Source organism: Ovis aries, chromosome 22, assembly GCF_016772045.2.
Source record: "Ovis aries strain OAR_USU_Benz2616 breed Rambouillet chromosome 22, ARS-UI_Ramb_v3.0, whole genome shotgun sequence".
NCBI lineage: Eukaryota > Metazoa > Chordata > Mammalia > Artiodactyla > Bovidae > Ovis > Ovis aries.
In genome coordinates this window covers 9285286-9307478 of record NC_056075.1, presented here as the reverse complement: position 1 = coordinate 9307478, position 22193 = coordinate 9285286, and the positions used below count along the sequence as shown (strand labels likewise).

The window sequence follows — 22193 nt, the reverse complement described above, 5'->3', positions numbered from 1 at the left end:
TTGCACAAAACAAACTGATTAATGTACTAATTCACCAAGTATATCTGAATTTGGTTAATGATTTGAAGCTAATTCTGTCCTTTCTTAAAATAACCTTACTGAATGCCCAATAATATAGAGATATAAACATAGTCAATTATTAGAAAGTCCACGTTAAGAACTCATCTACATCCACATTATGTCATAGTTGCCATAAAAACTTTTAATATACTATTGAATATAGTTATGTTAAGCATAAGTATTTTAAGGTCTTTCCACTTACACATGGTTTCAAAGACATATATCACATGTTATTAATATCCTAAAAATAAAAGAAACAAAATAGAAATATCTGCTACTTATCAGACTCACTTACCCAGAGCCAGAAATATAAACAGGGATAGGTAAAGAAGATTGAAAAATGATGTCAGAAATCAAAACATTCTACAACTTGGTAATTCTAGAAATTTCTGAAGTAAGTAAAATTTGGGGAGATTAAAACAAACAAAAAAATCAGAAAGGGAATATTGGTATCAACAGTGGACGGTCTGCTAACATATGTACCTGTGTGACCTTGTTCAACTCACTTAACTTCTCTAGGCCTCAGATTCCCCATCTGTAAAATGAGAAGGTTGGACTAAATGATCTCTTTCAGGTACTTTCCAGTTCTATGATTCCATTAAATGGATGGGGGAATAAGCGAGTATAAAATATGTGCACCAAAAGCTACTCTCAACTAATAATGAGACAATTCATTAACTTGAGAGTCCAATGTTTGGATATACAAACAGGCAATCAAGTTTCCAGGTTAGATCCCAATGCCAACTTTAACCAAGTAACACAAGTGACCCACAATACTGACAGGACAAACCTAAGTTCTAAATTCTGGAAGCAGGAAGCCACTGCATACAGGAATGAAAAGTATTTCCTTTCTTTTCTTTGGATATAATGTTAAAGTCTTCCTTCTGGGGCTCTACATGCTCAATCCCGAGAATCTAAATCCAAAAGGACTCATTTAGTGGACTCCAGCTTTGAAAGTTAGTTCATGACCTCTTTTTTTTTTTTTTTTTTTAACTTAAATTCTGAATCCATTTGTTCAAAAATTACAAAACTCTGTAACTTATTTTCCTCCACATAAACCTCTGGCACCTGCAACAAAAGTTGTTGCAGAAGAGGTTAATCCAGAAAAGAGAAAGATATATGCACAGATCATTTGTAAACTGCTGCTGCTGCTAAGTCACTTCAGTCATGTCCAACTCTGTGTGACCCCACAGACGGCAGCCCACCAGGCTCCCCCGTCCCTGGGATTCTCCAGGCAAGAACACTGGAGTGGGTTGCCATTTCCTTCTCCCATGCATGAAAGTGAAAAGTGAAAGTGAAGTCACTCAGTCGTGTCCAACTCTTCGCAACCCCATGGACCGCAGCCTACCAGGCTCCTCCGTCCATGGGATTTTCCAGGTAAGAGTACTGGAGTGGGGTGCCACCTAAACTAAGTTTCTACAGCACCTGTTACTTTCTTTCATTTGATTATTTTAACACCACCGCTCCCTCCACACACCATAATCTGACCATAATGGACCCAATCTGGCCAAATCTGGCTTAATTACGGCACGTTCCCAGACAGTATTACACCACCAAGCTTCTCACATGCCATGCTCTAGGTCTACAACACCATCTTCCCTCCTCCTAAGCCTGCAGGTCAACCTTCACGATTCCTTTCACCTCAGCTCAAGCATTCCGTTCTTTATGAAATCTCCCCTGTAATAGGCAATCACTATTTTGACTGTTGTCCACATAGCTCTCTTCTATACAAGAGTTACCTCTTCTATCATACTTTGTCTACTTTTTACATTAGACTAATTACTTGAGGGCTGGAATGACATCTTATTCACCTCTGCACTAGCTAACGTTTTAGAATGTCCAACAGGTAACAGCCACTCAGTAAATGTCTGCTTCTTTGTGGATCTGAGGAAATCATTTTACAACTAAGAGACACAACACCTGTGCCTATGTCACTCTCAGATCTTCTGAAGTCTTATCAGAGCACAAAGATCACCAAATTAAAGGTAAATAAGCAACATCCCATAAGCCAATAAGGCACTGCTGCTGCTGTTAAGTCGCTTCAGTTGTGTCCGACTCTGTGCGACCCCACAGACGGCAGCCCACCAGGCTCTGCCGTCCCTGGGATTCTCCAGGGAAAAACACTGGAGTGGGTTGCCATTTCCTTCTCCAATGTGTGAAATTGAAAAGTGAAAGTGAAGTTGCTCAGTCGTGTCAGACTCTTCATGACCCCATGGACTGTAGCCTACCAGGCTCCTCCATCCATGGGATTTTCCAGGCAAGAGTACTGGAGTGGCTCGCCATTGCCTTCTCCCAATAAGGCACAGAGACGCTTTAATTTTTTGGTGAATATTTGAAAGCCCACTCTAGAAAAGAATCTTCTTACATCTGATAAACTCTACAGAAATTAAATAGTGGACAGTATACATAACTTGGGATTAAAAATTTTTCCAATGCACCATTTATACATATCACCCAGGAAAAATAAAAGCCGTGTAGAAACATAACACATTTTATATATCATTTTTTAGAATTAGAAAATGGTCAATATTTGGGGAAGAAAAAATGGTCAAGGGCAAAAAAGGGAAGATATTAATATTTTCCTCACATTTTTCTTTCCTTTTCTTTTTTTTCCCACATCTCTACCCACAAAGTCAAAAGGAAAAGTTAAAGATAAGGTCAGCTAGCTGAATTAAGAGGCAATCCTTATACCCCTGCCTCAAACAAGAAGAACCACCCATTTTAACAATTTTAGGTAACTTATTTATCTTATATACAGTTAGAGAATATACTAATAACTTTTTCAATCAATTGACCTAGAGACACAGAATAAAATTATATTAGAAGCTTCTCTCCATAGAAGATGGCATTGATGCTTTAACAGAAGCTCTGTGTGAATTACACTTCCAGTTACCACATGGTTATGGGCGCAAAGATGGGCTAGATGCCAAGTCATTTAAAGCAGATCAAGCAACATGAATCTGTGCTGACACTGTTTTACCTCATCACTACACTTTCTAAAATGACCTAACAATGCTCTCAATCAGACTTCGTGAACTAATTGTTTTAGGAATACAATTCTGTTAAATTTTATCTTTAATTCTACTTCACTCTAACAAGGAAACAACTTTCACTCAATAGTTATTTTAGAAGATATTTGCAAGCATACAAACAAGAAAATATACTTACAGATTGTATATCTTGTAATGGTTTTTATGCTTTGAATCCAAAAACCTTAAAACAAAACAAACAAACAAAAAGCCACCATTAACAAAAATGAGCTAACATTTGAAATTACATTAATACTATTGAGAAAAACAAAAAGACAGATTCTATTTTTCCTAATCTCAAATGTAATTTAAGAAAAATAAACTCCAATAAATATTCCCTCCATGGGTTTAAGCTAGTAAGCAGTTCCTTCTTATATAATTATTATATTACACAGATTTATACAATCTGCAGTAAAGCCATAGCTTTTCATAAAATGAATATTTTCATAATCTCTCTTTAGCCTAACATAATGAAGTTGAGTGTTAAGAAATAACTTCTTTAAAAAGCATTATTAGCATTTAGCTCAAGTTACCTAGCTTATACATTTTTCTGAGTCACATGCAATCAAGTAATATTAAAAATAATCCTGGTAACTCAGTCATCAATTCTTTCAAACTAAAAACATTTGATATTTGAAAGATGCAAGTAATAACTACTAGTTTTATACAGTGTATTAAACATTTCCACATACATATTCTTATTTGATGCTCACAAACATCTGAGAGGTAGAGCTTATTCACATTTTACAGATGAGGAAAAGTAGGTAAAAGAAATTACAGGACTTGCCTGAGGTCATACAGCTACTACGTCAAAAATCAACACCAAAGACCTGGCTCTCAACAATTAGTGGAGAAACTAAACAACAATTACAGCCAACACTTTATGTGCCAGGCACTACTCTCGATACTTTATACATATAAACTTATCAAATCCTGTGAGGGAAGTAACAGAGGGATTAGAAATTTGTAAAGCTGAAGAAATAGAATAAATAGAAGAACAAATGGAAAACAGCAGAGACAATTTTAAAAGACCTAAATCTAGGAGATGCAACATATGAATAGGTATCCCAGAGCAAAGGATGGAAAATACAGAAGAAATCCATGATATAATTCAAGAAAAAGACCCCAAACTGAAGGTCGTGAATTTCCAAACTGAAAGGGTATAATGAATATTTTTAAAAAAAATTAAAACAGATCCAAATAAAGGCATGCATATTTTAGCGAAGTTTTGGAATACTGAAGAGATAAACTAAGATCCTAGAAACTGCCTGAATCAGGTTTCATTAAAAAAATCTGGAATCAGAATAACTTCATACTTTTTAATGGCAACACCAGCAGCTAGAAAACAATTAGACAAAACCTTGTGACTTTACATTATTCCTAGTCTAGAATTCCACAGCTGCTGCTGCTGCTAAGTCGCTTCAGTCACGTCCGACTCTGTGCAACCCCATAGACGGCAGCCCAGCAGGCTCCCCCGTCCCTGGGATTCTCTAGGCAAGAACACTGGAGTGGGTTGCCATTTCCTTCTCCAGAATTCCACAGCAAGATACACTATAAAACAAGTGTGAATCTGTAATAAAGGCATTTTTAAATAAGCAAAGTCTCAAATAATTTTGATTTCCACATATTCTTTCACTCAGGAAATTATGAGAAAATTATGAGAAAATGTGTTCCACCAAGACAGGGGTGGGAAACCTATGGAAAAAGATGACGAATTCCAGAAACTGAAGAACTCAACTCATGAGAAGAAAACAGAAAACAGGGAACCCCTGAATGAACAGTGAAGGAACATCTCAAGTAGACAGTCATAGAGCAAGCTCAGAGAACAGCTAAGCCAGTTTAGGGACGAACAGAAGGTTCCTGAAGAAGACGAAATTGATATAACGCCAAATGTGCTCAAACATTTCCAGAGATTCAAACTTAGAGGCAAGTTAATAGATAAATTAAAGTTAAGAAGGCAGAGACTAAATGAGAGAGAGAGAAAGGAGAAAGGGAGAAAGAAGGGGAAACAAAATGCGTAGGAAAGACCAGCTATAATATACTATATCGTTTACACTGAGTTCAGTCGCTCAGTCGTCTCTGACTCTTTGTGAACCCATGGACTGCAGCACGCCAGGCTTCCCTGTCCATCAACGACTATGGACAACAAACTCCAAACTCATGTCCATGAGTCGGTGATGCCATCCAACCATCTTATCCTCTGTCGTCCCCTTCTCCTCCTGCCTTCAATTTTTTCCAGCATCAAGGTCATCTCCAATGAGTCAGTTCTTCGCATCAAGTGGCCAAAGTATTGGAGATTCAGCTTCAACATCAGCCCTTCCAGTGAACACCCAGGACTGGTCTCCTTTAGGATGGACTGGTTGGACCTCCTTGGAGTCCAAGTGTCTCTGAAGAGTCTTCTCCAACACCACAGTTCAAAAGCATCAACTCTTTGCCGCTCAGCTTTCTTTATAGTCCAACTGTCACATCCATACATGACCACTGGAAAAACCATAGCCTTGACTAGATGGACCTTTGTCACCAAAATAATGTCTCTGCTTTTTAATACGCTGTCTAGGTTGGTCATAGCTTTTCTTCCAAGGAGCAAGTGTCTTTTAATTTCAGGGCTGCAATCACCAACTGCAGTGATTCTGGACCCCAGAAAAATAAAGTGAGGTACTGCTTCCCCATCTATTTGCCATGATATGATGGGACTGGATGTCATGATCTTAGTTTTCTGAATGTTGAGTTTTAAGACATCTTTTTCACTCTCCTCTTTCACTTCCATCAAGAGGCTCTTTAGTTCTTCTTCACTTTCTGCCATTAGGGTGGTGTTATCTGCATATCTGAGGTTACTGATACTTTGCCCAGCAATCTTGATTCCAGCTTGTGCTTCATCCAGCCCAGTGTTTCTCATGATGTACTCTGCACAGAAGTTAAATAAACAGAGTGACAATGTAGAGCCTTGACGTACTCCTTTTCCTATTTGCAACCAGTCTGTTTTTCCATGTCCAGTTCTAACTGTTGCTTCCTAATCTGCACATAGGTTTCTCAAGAGACAGGTCAGGTGGTCTGACATTTCCATCTCTTTCAGAATTTTCCACAGTTTATTGTGATCCACAGAGTCAAAGGCTTTGGCATAGTCAATAAAGCAGAAGTAGATGCTTTCTGAAACTCTCTTGCTTTTTTGATGATACAACGAATATTGGTTAATTTGGTCTCTGGTTCCTCTGCCTTTTCTAAAATCACCTTGAACATCTGGAAGTTTACAGTTCACATATTGTTGAAGCCTGGCTTGGAGAATTTTGAGCATTACTTTGTTAGTGTGTGAAATGAGTGCAATTGTGCAGTAGTTTGAGCATTCTTTGGCATTGCCTTTCTTTGGGATTGGTATGAAAACTGACCTTTTCCTGTCCTGTGGTCACTGCTGACTTTTCCAAATTTGCTGGTATATTGAGTGCAGCACTTTCACAGCATCATCTTTCAGGATTTGAAATAGCTCCACTGGAATTCCATCACCTCCACTCGCTTTGTTCATAATGATGCTTCCTAAAGCCCATTTGACTTCACATTCCAGGATGTCTGGCTCTAGGTGAGCGATCACAGCATTGTGATTATCTGGGCCGTGAAGATCTTTTTTGTACAGTTCTTCTGTGTATTCTTGCCACCTCTTCTTAATATCTTCTGCTTCTGTTGAGTCCTTACCATTTCTGTCCTTTATTGAGCCCATCTTTGCATGAAATGTTCCCTTGGTATCTCTAATTTTCTTGAAGAGATCTCTAGTCTTTCCAATTTTATTGTTTTCCTCTATTTCTTTGCATTGACTACTGAAGGCTTTCTTATCTCTCCTTGCTATTCTTTGGAACTCTGCAGGCAAATGGGTTTAACTATAAATGACATTTATCTAGTTATAACATAAAAACTCAATATTGATAAAATCAAAATTACAATATAACCACTGGAAGTATGGGAGAATGAAAACATGTGGCTGGATTAAGGGGAAAAAAAAAGTCCATAAACTTGAATGTGAAAAAGTATGTTACACAGTCAATCAAGCAGTACTTAAAACTTTATCACTAACTGATGTCACATTATGGTTTTCAAAGACACCAAAATATTATTTACAATCAACACTGCAGAATTAACATTAGACCTGCCAATAGATTTAAACGTGTTTATAACTATTATTATATAGGTATTTTAAAATACTTTATAACCACTATAATAAAAATACAATAGGCATATTTATAATCCTATGAATTTTATTTTATCAATTTAAATCATTCTAAGAAACAGTTCATAAGCTTCAACAGACTGTCTACAAGATACACGGCATAAGATTATGAACTCTTGCCATGGGGCAGTGGTTGTTAATAAACCCTATAAATCTATCTGATTCTAGTATTTCATATGTACATATTTAAGGTATGTGTAAATTTTCCTAATTCTTTTTTTTTAACCCACTACTTCAACCAACCCCGGAAGCATTGATTTTGCTATGAAGACTTCTATTGAACTATAAATAATATTACAAGAAAAAGTGGTATGTTAGAGACCCTTTCATTCCTATCTCTTTTACCTTCTTTATCTTCTATATTCTTGGATATTTCTCAATTTGTACTTTTGGATTTTTCTTTAAAATTAGGTAAAATTTACATATAGTGAAATACATAGATCTCAGGTACACAACTCTATGAATTCTGAAACAACCACTCCAATCAAAATATAGGACACTTCTTCCATCCCAGAAAATTCCCTCATGCCCAATTGCAGCGAAGCCCCACCAAGCTCTCAGGTAGCTACTACTATTTCATGAAGTATGCATTGTTTTTTAACTGACTTCCTTCACTCATTTTTTTAATTTATCCATGGTGTAACATGTATCACTAGCTCATTTCTTTTATTCCAATTATTATTCTGTTGTATGAACATACCACCACTGATCCACTCTTCTTTGATGGATATCTGGGATTTTATAGTTTGGGGTTATTATGAACCAAGTGCATAAACATTCTTGAGCAAGTCTTTTATGGGGACATATGCTTTCACTCTCTTGAGTAAATAATAGCTAGGCGTAGAACTGCTGGGTCACAGAGTAGATAGGGGTGGGTGTTCACTTATCTCTGTGAGAAACTACTGAACACCTTTCCAGAGTGCTGTTCTATTCCACAGATCTACCACATTTTAAGAGTTTCAGTTGCTCCACAGTCTTATCAACATTTGGCACTGTTGGTTTTTTAAAAAAATTCTAGTCCTTCATTTGTTTATTAGTCATTTTTATACTTCCTTTTGTGAAATATCTAAGTTATTGGCTCATTTTATCCCCCAACTGGATTGTCTTTTTTATTACTGATCTAAAGGAGTCTTCTATATATTCTGGGTATAAGTCCTTTGTCAGATATTTGCTTCCTGTGTACAACTTGCCTTTCCATTTCGTTAATAATGTGCTTTGATTATCAACAACTTTAAATTTTTATAAAATCCAATATACCATATTTTTCTTTTGTTTAGAACCTTGTAGTCTCTCTGAGAAATCTTCCCATGCACAAAAACAGTTCATAAAGATATTCTCTATCTTTTGTTATAGAAGCTGTATACATACTTTTAGACTTTTCTCAGTTTCTATTTTAATTTGGTTCTATTTAATTTGGTTTAATAGATAATGCTAAGGATAATTAGAGTATCTAAAACATGGACAAATGATTTCAAGGACAGTGATCATAAAATTTAATAAACAACAGCTCATTGCTACCTGCAGTATCTTCCACCATGGGGTGCTTATGAGAGAAAATGAATAAGCAAAAAATAATCTACAAAATACAATTTTCTCTCAGAAAGCCTACAATGTAAATGTGAGCAGAGGAGGGGAGGGGAGATATTATGGAAGATTAACATTTCATTTTTACTTCATTCTGAGTTTGGTAACTTTATGATTTGAATCCAAATACATAAACCTACACTATATTAATAGGAATGTACACATCCTATTGCCCAGCTCCAGGGAATACTATTCAAAGGCGGTAGTCCTATACACTTAAACTGGAGCCCAAAGTAGTGGCAGGACACATACCAAAATGGTCATAGTGGTTATCCTGGGTTTACAGGGAGAGATGGGTGCTTTCATGATTTACTTTCAACACTTCCACAATTCTGTTGTTAAAATATAAGCACATACTACTCTCAAAAGAAAAAAGTTTTCTGCCCTAATTTATTTCCCCTAAAAAGTAAGAATTGATGAAGTTATATCACATTGTTCTACCTCCAAAGAGTAGGCTTCATGAAAGTCTAGGTTCTTTTAAACAGTATTTTTTAGAGTTTACATAAAATTATTATTTTTATATACTGTTTTGAAGTACAAAAAACAAGAATCAAAGTTTTTTTATGTGACAACAGTCCTCTTTGAGAAATAATTAGTTTTAATGAGATTCATGCAATCCCTATTTATAACGACTCGGGAGGTTTTTCTTAATTGTATTTTCATTCAAACTGAGCCTGTCCTGAGGATATTAAAAAAAAAATTTTACTAGCACACACTTGGTGCCAAATCACAAATCTGACATCACTGAGAAATGATGTCAGCAAAACCAGAAACGATTCATTAAAATGCTGGTAATGTGTTATTCCTCTAAACCCCTCGTAGATGTTCCAGCTGAAAAGCTTTTTCTTCAATTTCATCAACACACTTTTATGTTACTTTAGCTAATAACTACTTTGTTTATAATGTATATTCAAAGATAACTGTTATCTTTTTTTAATGTTCAAGGATTATTTATTATGGGCACAACTGCTAAGAATTTCTGCTTCCCATTCTTTTATTTTTCTACATTCCTTTCAGGAAGGACAAAGGCTTACTAAATAGTCTCATTTGATTCCTCATCAGTTCAGTTCAGTTCAGTCGCTCAGTCGTGTCCAACTCTTTGTGACCCCATGAATCACAGAACACATACTGAAAAATAAAATCACTTCAGTTCTAAAAAAGAAAAGTATCTGTAAGGGTAAACTTTCATTAAATTAAATATTCCATAAAATAATAATGACTGAGCTAGTAAAATGAAAATAGATTTGAGTAGGCAAATAGGTACCAAACTGGTGGTGGCCTATTGAGGTGCAATGTTAAGGCTATTAGAACAATATCCAGGTTGGAGACTGAGAAAGAATATGACGATTGATTACCAATGTCTGCCATTAGTGAGGGAGAGAGGATAAAATAAAAATGTTCACCCTGCCATCTCCAGAAGACATCAATACAACTTATGGGTTGTCGTCACTCAGTCACTAAGTTGTGTCCAACTCTGCAACCTCACAGAATGCAGCACGCCAGGCTGCCCTGTCTTTCACTATCAATTTAGAAAAAGAAAATTTGAACATTATAAATTATTATACAGTAGGCAAAGTTACTGTAACCAGATACAAATCTATTATGAATAAGCCTTAAAAAGCTTTGTTCTAAAAATATTTTTTTACACTGGCATTCAATATAAAGGGGCCATCTCTTAAAACTTCTCTTACAGGAGCATGTATATACTTTCGACGATTATAAGGTACTGGTATAGGCATTTGTCCTTTGTAAATAACTGCAAAATTGGGGGAAAATACATGAGGAACTAAACAAAAGGCAGCAGAGGCCTATGATCTTCAAGGAAAAAGAAACCTTACCTGCCTCGTGCAAAACCTGTATGCAGGTTTTTCTCTAAGTTTACCCTTATAGATACTTTTCTTTTTTAGAACTGAAGTGATTTTATTTTTAAGTGTGTGTTATAAGGAATCAAATGAGATTATTTACGTAGTAAGCTTTTGTCATTCCTGAATGGAATAATAAATAATCTTTGAACATTAAAAAAGAAAAACAATTATCTCTGAATATACATTATAAACAAAGTAGTCAAGAAGCAACAGTTAGACTCAGACATGGAACAATGGACTGGTTCAAAACTGGGAAAGGAGTACGTCAAGGCTGTATTTTGTCACACTCATTGCTTAACTTCTATGCAGAGTACACCATGCGGAATACCAGGGCAGATGCAGGCACAAGCTGGAATCAAGATTGCCAGGAGAAGTATCAATAACTTCAGATATGCAGATGACACCACCAATGGCAGAAAGCGAAGAGGAACTAAAGAGCTCCTGATGAAGTTGAAAGAGAAGAGTGAAAAAGCTGGCTTAAAACTCAACATTCAAAAAACTAAGATCATGGCATCTGGTCCCATCACTTCATGGCAAATAGATGGGGAAAAAATGGAAACACTGACAGACTATTTTCTTGGGCTCCAAAATCACTGAGGATGGTGACTGCAGCCATGAAACTAAAAGATGCTTGCTCCTTGGAAGAAAAACTATGACAAACCTAGACAGCATATTAGAAATCAGAGACATTACTTTGCCAACAAAGCTCTGTATAGTCAAAGCCTCGGTTTTTCCAGTAGTCATGCATGGATGTGAGAGTTGGACCGTAAAGAAGGCTGAGTGCCAAAGAATTGATGCTTTTGAACTGCAGTGTTGGAAAAGACTCTTGAGAGTCCCTCGGACTGCAAGGAGATCATATCAGTCAATCCTAAAGGAAATCAACCCTGATTATTCTATTGGAAGGACTGGTGCTGAAACTGAAGCTCCAATACTTTGGCTACCTGATGCAAAGAGCTAACTCATTGGAAAAGACCCAGATGCTGGGAAAGATGGAAGGCAGGAGGAAAAGGGGACGACAGAGGATGAGATGGTCGGAATCGCATCACTGACTCAATGGACATGAGTTTGAGCAAGCACCAGGAGATGGTGAAGGACACAGAAGCCTGGTGTCTTGCAGTCCATGGGGTCGCAAACAGTCAGATCAACTAAGCGACTGAACAACAACCCCAAGCCTGCCTTGTTTTCAGCTTGAAGACTCTTTTGACAGGGCAGAAGGAAATGGAACAAAGGTTTCGCTGAGGTAAACAGACAGAAACTGGCGTTCTGGATGGTGAAGCAGCTAGGGTTTGCGGAACAGAAAAGCAGGAAAAGGAGGATGGACAGATGGAGGGACTTCGAAGACTGTGTGGAAATTAACCTCAGGGCCTTGGCATGGGTTAGGCTGCATAGCTGCAGGTTCTGGAAGCATAATGGAGATAACATCAGAGAAAGAACAGTACTGGGAGAAAGAGTTCTGTCCAGCCAGAATGGAGAGACTTTAGGTATTCAGCTGAGACCCTAGAAAGCCACACCTGAGGAATAAGGACCATGACACGAAGCAAAAGACAAAACTGAAACAGGCCTACCTTAACAAAGAAAACCAAGCCTGATGATACAAGATTAGCCATTAATTTAAATGCCTGCCAAAATGAAACTCAGCACACTTAAAGTAACAATTCAGACTTCCTACAACATAAAACATTCATCATACAATTAAAACTTATTAGGCATGCAAAGCAGGAAAATATGATCTATGACCAAGAAGGAAAAAAAAAAGCAGTCAACAGAAACCAATTCCAAGACAAACCAGATGTTGGAATTAGCAGACATGGATTCTGAAGCAGCTATTATAAAAACATACAAGAATGTAAAAGAAAATGATTATAGCTTAAGTGGAAAGATGAAAAATCTTAGCAAAGGCATAGAGATTATAAAAGACAAATTCTAGGTCTCAAAAGTACAGTATCTGAAAAGAAAAATCTACTCGCAAGACTGAGGACTGCAGAAGATGTGGGAGATTGAGTTTTCTAAGAATGGACATACCCATTACACATGCTCCTCTTAAACATAACCTTAACAATAGTCTCTTTTAAGTGGTGGAGTCTACGGTCCATCCCCCTTGAACTTGGGCACACTTCTGTGATTACCTCAACCAACTGAGTACTGGCAGAAGTGAGATAAAGCTATTTCTAATGCTAGGTCATAAAAAATGCCATATACTTCTACCATGGACTCTGGATCTTCACTTTCAAGAAGGTGCCATGCTATGAGGAAGCTCAAAATAGCCTACATGGAAAGGCCAGGTGTAGGGTTCTGGCCAACAGCCCCATTAAAGACCTAGATAACAGACAGCCTATACCAGATACATGAGTGAAAACACAAACAGATGATTCAGCCCTCAATCTGCCAAAACTCATCTCCTGTCAATGAGTTTTCCCAACTAAGGCCCCAAATATTCTGGAGCAGAAACAAGTCATTTCCACCATGCCTTGTCCAGATTTCTGACTCACTTAATCTGCGAGTACAAAATAAATAAATGTTCTATGCTATTTATGTTTAAAGATGGTTTGTTATAGGTATCAGCTGGAAAATAAAGATATGAATTTGGTAACACATAGTAGTTAATTATTTAACACAGAGAACAGAAGAAAGAAATTAAAAAACAAAAATTTAAAGACATCATGGCTAAAAATTTCCCACCCACAGTATATAAAACATCAACTTAGAGACACTACAAGCTCAATAAACTCCAAATAAGACAAATATAAAAAGAACCAAACTATGCCTATCATAATCAAAACCACTGAAAACCCAAGGGAAAAAACAAAAGGCGTCAAGAAAAAGATACATTATATATCTAGGAGAATACAAGTATGAATAATGGCTGACTTCTCATCAGATCCAATGAAGCATTCAAAAACAACAACAAAGTCATCACAGAAGTCTATATCCAGCAAAACGCCTTTCAAAAACAATCAACAAACATAAAGGATTTGTCACCAGCAAACTTGTTCCTAGGCTGAAGGGAACTAATTCCAGATGAAAACCTTGACTCTAAAGAAATAAACAAAAAGCATCAAAAATAGTAAATACAGGACTAAGTATTAAAGGACATCTTTTTTCTTGATCTCACTGAAAGATAACTGGTTAAAGCAAATAAAATAACATTGTATTCTGCGGTTTACTACATACATAGACATAAAATACATGACAAAAATCATACAAAAGAAATGGAGGAAAACAGAATTTTACTGTTGTAGGGCTCTTATATTTTAATGCTTACAATAACAACTCTAAGAGAACTGTAACAAGCTGTGTTCTATAATTCCGAGAACAAACTCTAAATATATACAGATACACACACACACACAAAACTAAAAAATAGAAGAATTTAAATGGAATACTTTAAAATATTCTACTAACCCCAAAGAGGACAGAAAAAAAGGAATGAGGGAGAAGGAGGAAATAGGAATGAATGGAATAAAATGGGAATGAATGAACAACTAAACACAAACAGGAAGGTGTTAAGACTGAAAGAAAACATAGTAATCATCATATTAAATATAAATGGACTAAACACTCCAATTAAGAAAGTCAGTGATTATAAGGCAAGTTCAAAATTACAAATACTTGCTATACAAGCTGGCACACTCTGCAAGCAATGAATACACTATGCAACGCTAAAAGGTGAAAGAAGCCAGATTACGTAAATCAAATGCAAAACCAAATCTAGAGGCAACCAACTCTAGAGGCTCTATACGTTAACACCATGCTGCTGAATTCATTCCAACAGACGAGAAAGAATCTAGGTAGCAAGATAAGCTTTTACTGGCTCTTAGAAGGTATCAGAAATTCAGTTATTATTTTGGTGAAGTTACTGGTGGTCCACAGAGTCTGATCTTCTATCTTTCAGAATTAAACTTGATCATGTCAACATATTGAGCAGTGTTTTTTCCCCCCAGGAAATCAGAACCTGTATTGTATGACCGATGTATAATTATTATAATGATCATAATGGCAATATGTTAATTTATTGAAAAATCCAATTGCCATAAGAACTAAATCATTCATTTAAGATCATATCTCACCATAAGGAGATCTGAGAAGTGTAATCAGAATGTTGCTGAGTAAGTGTGAACTCAAATAAGAGAAGTTAAATGAAGCAATTTTTAATAGACAGATATTCTGATGCTTCCATCTCCACAAAAGGAATAGCTTTCCCAAAACTATCTGAAGTTCATTGGCTAAGACTTCCTTTCTCTTGGCAGCGTTTTTCCTGTATTTCAATAGCCAACCAATCTTTCTTTACACTGAAAGGCTTTACGTAGATGAAGTTAACATATTCCACTGGACTAATCTGAAGTCTTACTCTAAGTTCTAAGAGTCCTTCTGTTTGTTAAAGGTGAACTAGTATATTTCTGCTCTGTGCCAGTATTTACAGATTAGAGCATTCTATCATTTGCAAGTGCTTGGACAACTGATAAAATATCATCCAAAAAATATTTCTTGAAAACTTGCAAAGTGACAAACACTACTGTAGATACACTGGTAACAAAACTCCAAGTATGAACAACCACAATCATTAATAAAAACTGCTTCCAGCAGCTTGACAGAAACCCAGCAAACCCGGTTTTACAAAGGTTCCCATTCAGAAAGCAGTCTAAGGACACCGGACAGTTCCTGCCAATCCAGCGGAGGCTAAGAAGAAACCAATTACTTTACATGCTGCATGGTCCTGCAGCAAAGCAACTATTTGGAAACTACATTTAAGTCATCTGCTGTATCCACGTTCAATCGATATTTGCCCTTACAACCCTAACAAACCTACAGCTGCTACTGCTACTACTGAAACGTGAAATTGGATTGCTGTTTTTCTTTTCAACACATAAATCGTATCATGCTTCATCCCATTAAACAAAGGTAAACTTCAAATACTCTACTAGGTTGGTGCAAATGTCATTGCTGTTTCAGACTGTGAATTTTATCGTTATAACTAGGCTCAAACACATCTTTATTAATCAAAATGGGAACCATTATAATAAATACATTTGTGTCAATGAGAAGTAAGTTTGTTTACTCCTGTAGCATAAAAATCTGAGCTTCAGGATTTGACGAACTCTTGGAGAACATTTTCTGCCTCCTGCTGGTTGTAGAAGTGTTTTGCCTGCAAAAAGTTGAGATACTTGAAGAAATGGCAGTTGGCTGGTGAGACGTCAGGTGAATATGGTAGATGAGGCAAAATTTTGTGGTACAGTTTATTCAACTTTTGAAGTGCTGGCTGTCTGATGTGTGGTTGGGTGCTGCTGTGGAGGAAAATCGGGCCCTTTCTGTTGACCAATGGCAGCTGCAGGCAATGCAGTATTCAGTGCATCTCATTGATTTGCTGAGCATACTTGTCAGATAAAATGGTTTCGCCAGGCTTCAGAAAGCTATAGCGGATCAGACTGGAAACAGACCACCAGCAGTGATCATGACCTTTATTTGGTGGAAATCGGTCTTTGGGGAAGTGCTTTGGAGCTTCTTTTCAGTTCAACCACTGAGCTAGCTGTTGTCGCCTGTCATATAAAATCACTTGTTATAGAAGAGCTGTAACAAACCTAGACAGCAAATTAAAAAGCAGAGACATCACTTTACTAACAAACATCCATCTAGTCAAAGCTATGGTTTTTCCAGCAGTCATTTACAGATGTGAGAGCTGGACCACGGAAAAGGCTGAGCACCAAAGAACTGATGCTTTCGAATTGTGGTGCTGGAGAAGACTCTTGAGAGTCTCTCAGACAGCAAGGAGACCAAACTAGTCAAATCTAAAGGAAATCAACCCTGAATATTCATTGGAAGGCCTGATGCTGAAGCTGAAGCTCCAATACTTCAGCCACCAGATGCAAAGAGCCGACTCACTGGAAAAGATCCAATTGCTTGGAAAGATGGAAGGCAGGAGGAGAAGGGGGCAACAGAGGATGAGCTACTTGGATGGTATCACTGATTCAATGGACATGAGTTTGAGCAAACTCTGGGAGATAGTGAAAAACAGGGAAGCCTGGCATGCTATAGTACATGGGGTTACAGAGAGTCAGACATGACTTAATGACTCAGTTCAGTTCAGTAGCTCAGTCGTGTCTGACTCTTTGCAACCCCATGAACCTCAGGATATCATCAACTCCAATGCTGGAGGTCTCCCTGTCCATCATCAACTCCTGGAGTCCACCCATAACCCATGTCCATTGAGTCGGTGACACCATCCAACAATCTCGTCCTCTGTCGTCCCCTTCTCCTCCTGCCCTCAATCTTTACAAGCATCAGGGTCTTTTCAAGCAGTCAGCTCTTCGTATCAGGTGGCCAAAGTACTGGAGTTTCAGCTTCAAATTCAGTCCTTCCAATGAACACCCAGAACTGATCTCCTTTAGGATGGACTGGTTAGATCTCCTTGAAGTCCAAGGGACTCTCAAGAGTCTTCTCCAACATCACAGTTCACAAGCATCAATTCTTCAGTGCTCAGCTTTCTTTATAGTCCAACTCTGATATCCATACATGACCACTGGAAAAACCATAGCCTTGACTAGACAGACATTTCTTGACAAAGTCATGTCTCTGCTTTTGAATACACTGTCTAGGTTGGTCATAACTTTTCTTCCAAGGAGTAAGCGTCTTTTAATTTCATGGCTGCAGTCACCATCTGCAGTGATTCTGGAGCCCAGAAAAATAAAGTCAGCCACTGTTTCCACTGTTTCCCCATCTATTTCCCATGAAAGGATAGGATCAGATGCCATGATCTTTGTTTTCTGAATGTTGAGCTTTAAGCCAACTTTTTCATTCTCCTCTTTCACTTCCATCAAGAGGCTCTTTAGTTCTTTTTCACTTTCTGCCATAAGGGTGGTGTCAACTGCATATCTGAGGTTATTGATATTTCTCCTGGCAATCTTGATTCCAGCTTGTGCTTCATCCAGCCCAGCATTTCTCATGGCGTACTCTGAATATAAGTTAAATAAGCAGGGTGACAATATACAGCCTTGATGTACTTCTTTTCCTACTTGGAACCAGTCTGTTGTTCCATGTCCAGTTCTAACTCTTGCTTCCTGGTCTGCAAATAGGTTTCTCAAGAGGCAGGTCAGGTGGTCTGGTATTCCCATCTCTTGCAGAATTTTCCACAGTTTATTGTGATCCACACAGTCAAAGGCTTTGGCATAGTCAAAAAAGCAGTAATACATGTTTTTCTGGAACTCTTTTGATGATCCAGCAGATGTTGGCAATTTGATCTCTGGTTCCTCTGCCTTTTCTAAAACCAGCTTGAACATCTGGAAGTTTACAGTTCACCTATTGCTGAAGCCTGGCTTGGAAAATTTTGAGCATTACTTTCCTAGCATGTGAGATGAGTGCAATTGTGCAGTAGTTTGAGCATTCTTTGGCATTGCCTTTCTTTGGGATTGGAATGAAAACTGACCTTTTCCAGTCCTGTGGCCACTGCTGAGTTTTCCAAATTTGCTGGCATATTGAATACAGCACTTTCACAGCATCACCTTTCAGGATTTGAAATAGCTCAACTGGAATTCTATCAACTCCACTAGCTTTGTGCGTAGTGATACTTCATAAGGCCCACCTGGCTTCACATTCCAGGATGTCTGCCTCTAGGTAAGTGATGACATCACACCATTGTGATTATCTGGGTCATGAAGATCTTTTTTGTATATTTCTTCTGTGTATTCTTGCCACTTCTTCTTAATATCTTCTGCTTCTGTTAGGTCCATACCATTTCTGTCCTTTACTGTGCCCATCTCAGCACGAAATGTTCCCTTAGTATCTCTAATTTTCTTGAAGAGATCTCTAGTATTTCCCATTCTATTGTTTTCCTCTATTTCTTTGCACTGATCACTGAGGAAGGCTTTCTTATCTCTTCTTTGGAACTCTGCATTCAGATGCTTATATCTTTCCTTTTCTCCTTTGCTTTTCGCTCCCCTTCTTTTCACAGCTATTTGTAAGGCCTCCTCAGACAGCCATTTTGCTTTTTTGCATTTCTTTTTCTTGGGATGGTCTTGATTCCTGTCTCCTGTAAAATGTCACAAACCTCCGTCCATAGTTCATCAGATACTCTGTCTATCAGATCTAGTCCCTTAAATCTATTTCTCACTTCCACTGTATAGACATAAGGGATTTGATTTAGGTCATACCTGAATGGTCTAGTGGTTTTCTCCACCTTCTTCAATTTAGTCTGAATTTGGCAATAAGGAGTTCATGATCTGAGCCACAGTCAGCTCCCGGTCTTGTTTTTGTTGACTGTATAGAGCTTCTCCGTCTTTGGCTGCAAAGAATATAATCAATCTGATTTCGGTGTTGACCATCTGGTGATGTCCATGTATAGAGTCTTCTCTTTTGTTGTTGGAAACAGGTGTTTGCTATGACCAATGCATTCTCTTGGCAGAGCTCTATTAGCCTTTGCCCTGCTTCATTCTGTACTCCAAGGCCAAATCTGCTTGTTACTCCAGGTGTTTCTTGACTTCCTAGTTTTGTATTCCAGTCCCCTATAATGAAAAGGACGTCTTTTTTGGGTGTTAGTTCTAAAAGGACTTGTAGGTCTTCACAGAACTGTTCAGCTTCTTCAGACTTAATGACTAAACTACAACATATAAGTCATTAGCAAAAAAACACAAAGCAAGAAATGTGCATTAAAATGATGTATAACGTAACTACATTTATTTAAGAATGTATTTCTATTATCAATGGCCAAGATCAACAATGTATAACCACAAATACTTTTACACCAACCTAACAGTCCTTAACTATTTTCTCCTAGTCATTTTCAGGTTGTCACAATCAAAATTAGTTATATATCTGATAAAAGAAAAGTATCTTGTTGAAAATGTACTCTTGCCTGCACAGTAGTACTTTTCCAACGTTATCTCAAGTTAAACAGAAAGGCAAAAATAAGAGCTTTATATTAAATTCAGGTGAAAAACAGTAATCTCCACAACTAAAGGAAATCTATTTTATCCAAAGAGGTATAAGATTCAAAGGAAAAGAGGTTTCTGGGGCTTACCGGGTGGTTCAGACAGTGAGGAATCTGCCTGTGATGCAGGAGATTCAGGTTCAGCCCCTGCGTTGGGAGGATCCCCTGGAGAAGGGAATGGCAACCCACTCCAGTGTTCTTGCCTAGAGAATCCCATGGACAGAAGAGCCTAGTGGGCTACCGTCCACAAAGAGTTATACAGGACTGTGTGACAACACTTTAGGGTTCTATCTATAATCCATTTTCAGTTAATTTTTGTGCACAGGCATACCTCAGAGGTGTTTTGAGTTCGGCTTCCTGGTGGCTCAGATGGTAAAGAATCTGCCTGGAATGCAGGGGACCTGGGTTCGATCCCTGGCTCAAGAAGATCCCCCCAAGAAGGGAATGGCAACCCACTCCAGTGTGCTTGCCTGGAGAATTCCATGTACAGAGGAGCTGGTGGGCTACAATCCATGAGGTCACAAGAAGTCGGACACAACTGAGCAACTACACACACTAGACTATGGCAATAAAATGGCTATAGCATTCTGGCTTCCCAGTGCATATAAAAGTTAAGTTTACACTACACTATAGTCTATTAAGTGTTGAAAGGCACTATATGCCTAAAGAAATGATGTACATACCTTAACTGAAAAATACCTTATTGCCAAAAAGTGCTAACCATCACTTGACAATGAATAGCTTCCATAAACTTTCAATTTGTTTTAAAAAAAAAAGGCAGGATCTGTGAAGTGCAATAAGTGAAGCACAATAAAATGAGGTATGCCGGTGGTAGAAGAAAGGTTCATTTTACTTTTATACTGAGTTACAGTTGCTTCTGTATCATTCTGTTAACAAGAGTATCCTTTCCCCAGTGAACTACCTCTGTACCTTTGTCAATAAACGATGTGTGTGTTTTTCTGCAATCTCTATTCTGCTCTACTGACCTATAAATACACGAGCCAGCCATTCCACTCACAGATAGCCAATAGAAACGAAAACACACATCCACAAAAATCTTGTACGTGAATACTCACAGCAGCTTTGTTTTTAATAGACACAAACTGAAAACAAATGTCCACCACAGGTAAATGGATAAATTATATCATATCTATAAAATGGAATATCATTCAGCAAGAAAAAGAACAAAATTAATAATAAAAGCAACAGGGATGAATTTCAAAAATACTATGCTAAAAGAAAGAAGCCAGACCCCAAAGAGTACATATTACATGACTGCATTTATGTAAAATTCTAGAACAGGCAAAACTCATCTACAGAGTGATAAACTTGCAGACTGCCTGCAGGGCAGCCCCAGAAGCTGGGCTGGGGACTGACTGCAAAGGGGCATTAAGAAACTTTTTATGGTAATAGAAATGTTCTCAATCTTGATTGTGGTAATGTTTTTACATGGGTGTATACAGCTGTACACTTAAAACAGGTAAATGTTGTTGCATGCAAATTATACCTTTAAAAAGTTGGTTTTTAAGAGTATATGATTATAATTATCAACTTGTAAAATACAACTCACCTCAAAAAAGTCTCAAATTTACTTTGATTAACAGCAGAAACAGCAACAGAAGAAGCACATCATATTCAGGAATTACAACTTTTTAGAAAGAAATGCAAAATGGCACCATCTACAATAGCACTGTATAACAGAACTTTCCACAATGATGGAAATGTTCTATATCTGGGCTATCCACCACAGAAGACACTAGCCACATGTGGCTACTGAACACTTGAAATGTGACTATTGCAAAAGAAAGTAAGTAAATTTATTTTTAATTACTGTAAACTTAATAAATAGCTACATGTAGCTAGTGGCTACCATATGGGTTAGCACAAGTCTAAAAGATGTATCGGCGAAAAAAATCCAATGGAACATGCTATGCATGCTTCTTAGAAAGTATGTTCTTGGGATAGAGCATAAAATTGAAACACAAGAACGATACATTAATAACTAGGGACTTCACAACTGTCAAAATACCTACTGAAAACAATATTTTCAAGTACATGCAATTTTCTAACAAATTTTTGATATGCTTGATTTTCTTTTATCAGTAGACTAATAAAGAAGGGAACTACAATTTTGGATGTATTTCTAACCAAGAATGAGGAACAAGTTTGAGTGGAAATGCCAGGAAACAGGGAGAAAGTATTCATATAATTTTAGAATTCACGTCAGACAAGGAAGGAAATACTGGCATAGTTAGATATGATACAGATCAGTAAAACGGATTTCAAAAGCTTCATTTAAATAACAGGCTATGAATTCATAACTCAGTATCTAAAAGGAAAGACCACAGAGAGGTTTTAAAAACTAAACTTCTGTATAAACAATTACAAATGACCCTAGTTTAAAAAAGACAAAAGAGGAAAAACAAAAATTATTTAAGACCAATAAATACAGCTATAGAGAATTTACCCAGATTAGATTAAATATATATACATATATATATATGTATATATATCTCCAGAAAAAA

General features: G+C 37.3%; 1 protein-coding gene across 2 annotated transcripts in view; it reads right to left on the bottom strand.

The window, feature by feature from the left end:
• PTEN (phosphatase and tensin homolog) overlaps positions 1-22193 on the bottom strand; it is a 101964-nt gene that overhangs the window by 36520 nt on the left and 43251 nt on the right. Inside the window, exon 3 of one of the 2 annotated variants that reach the window (XM_027960248.3) lies at positions 3229-3273. The exons of the other annotated variant lie outside the window; for it this stretch is intronic. Coding sequence (XP_027816049.1) covers positions 3229-3273 — 45 coding nt within the window. The remainder of the gene's footprint in view (positions 1-3228; positions 3274-22193) is intronic. 2 annotated transcript variants of the gene reach the window in all.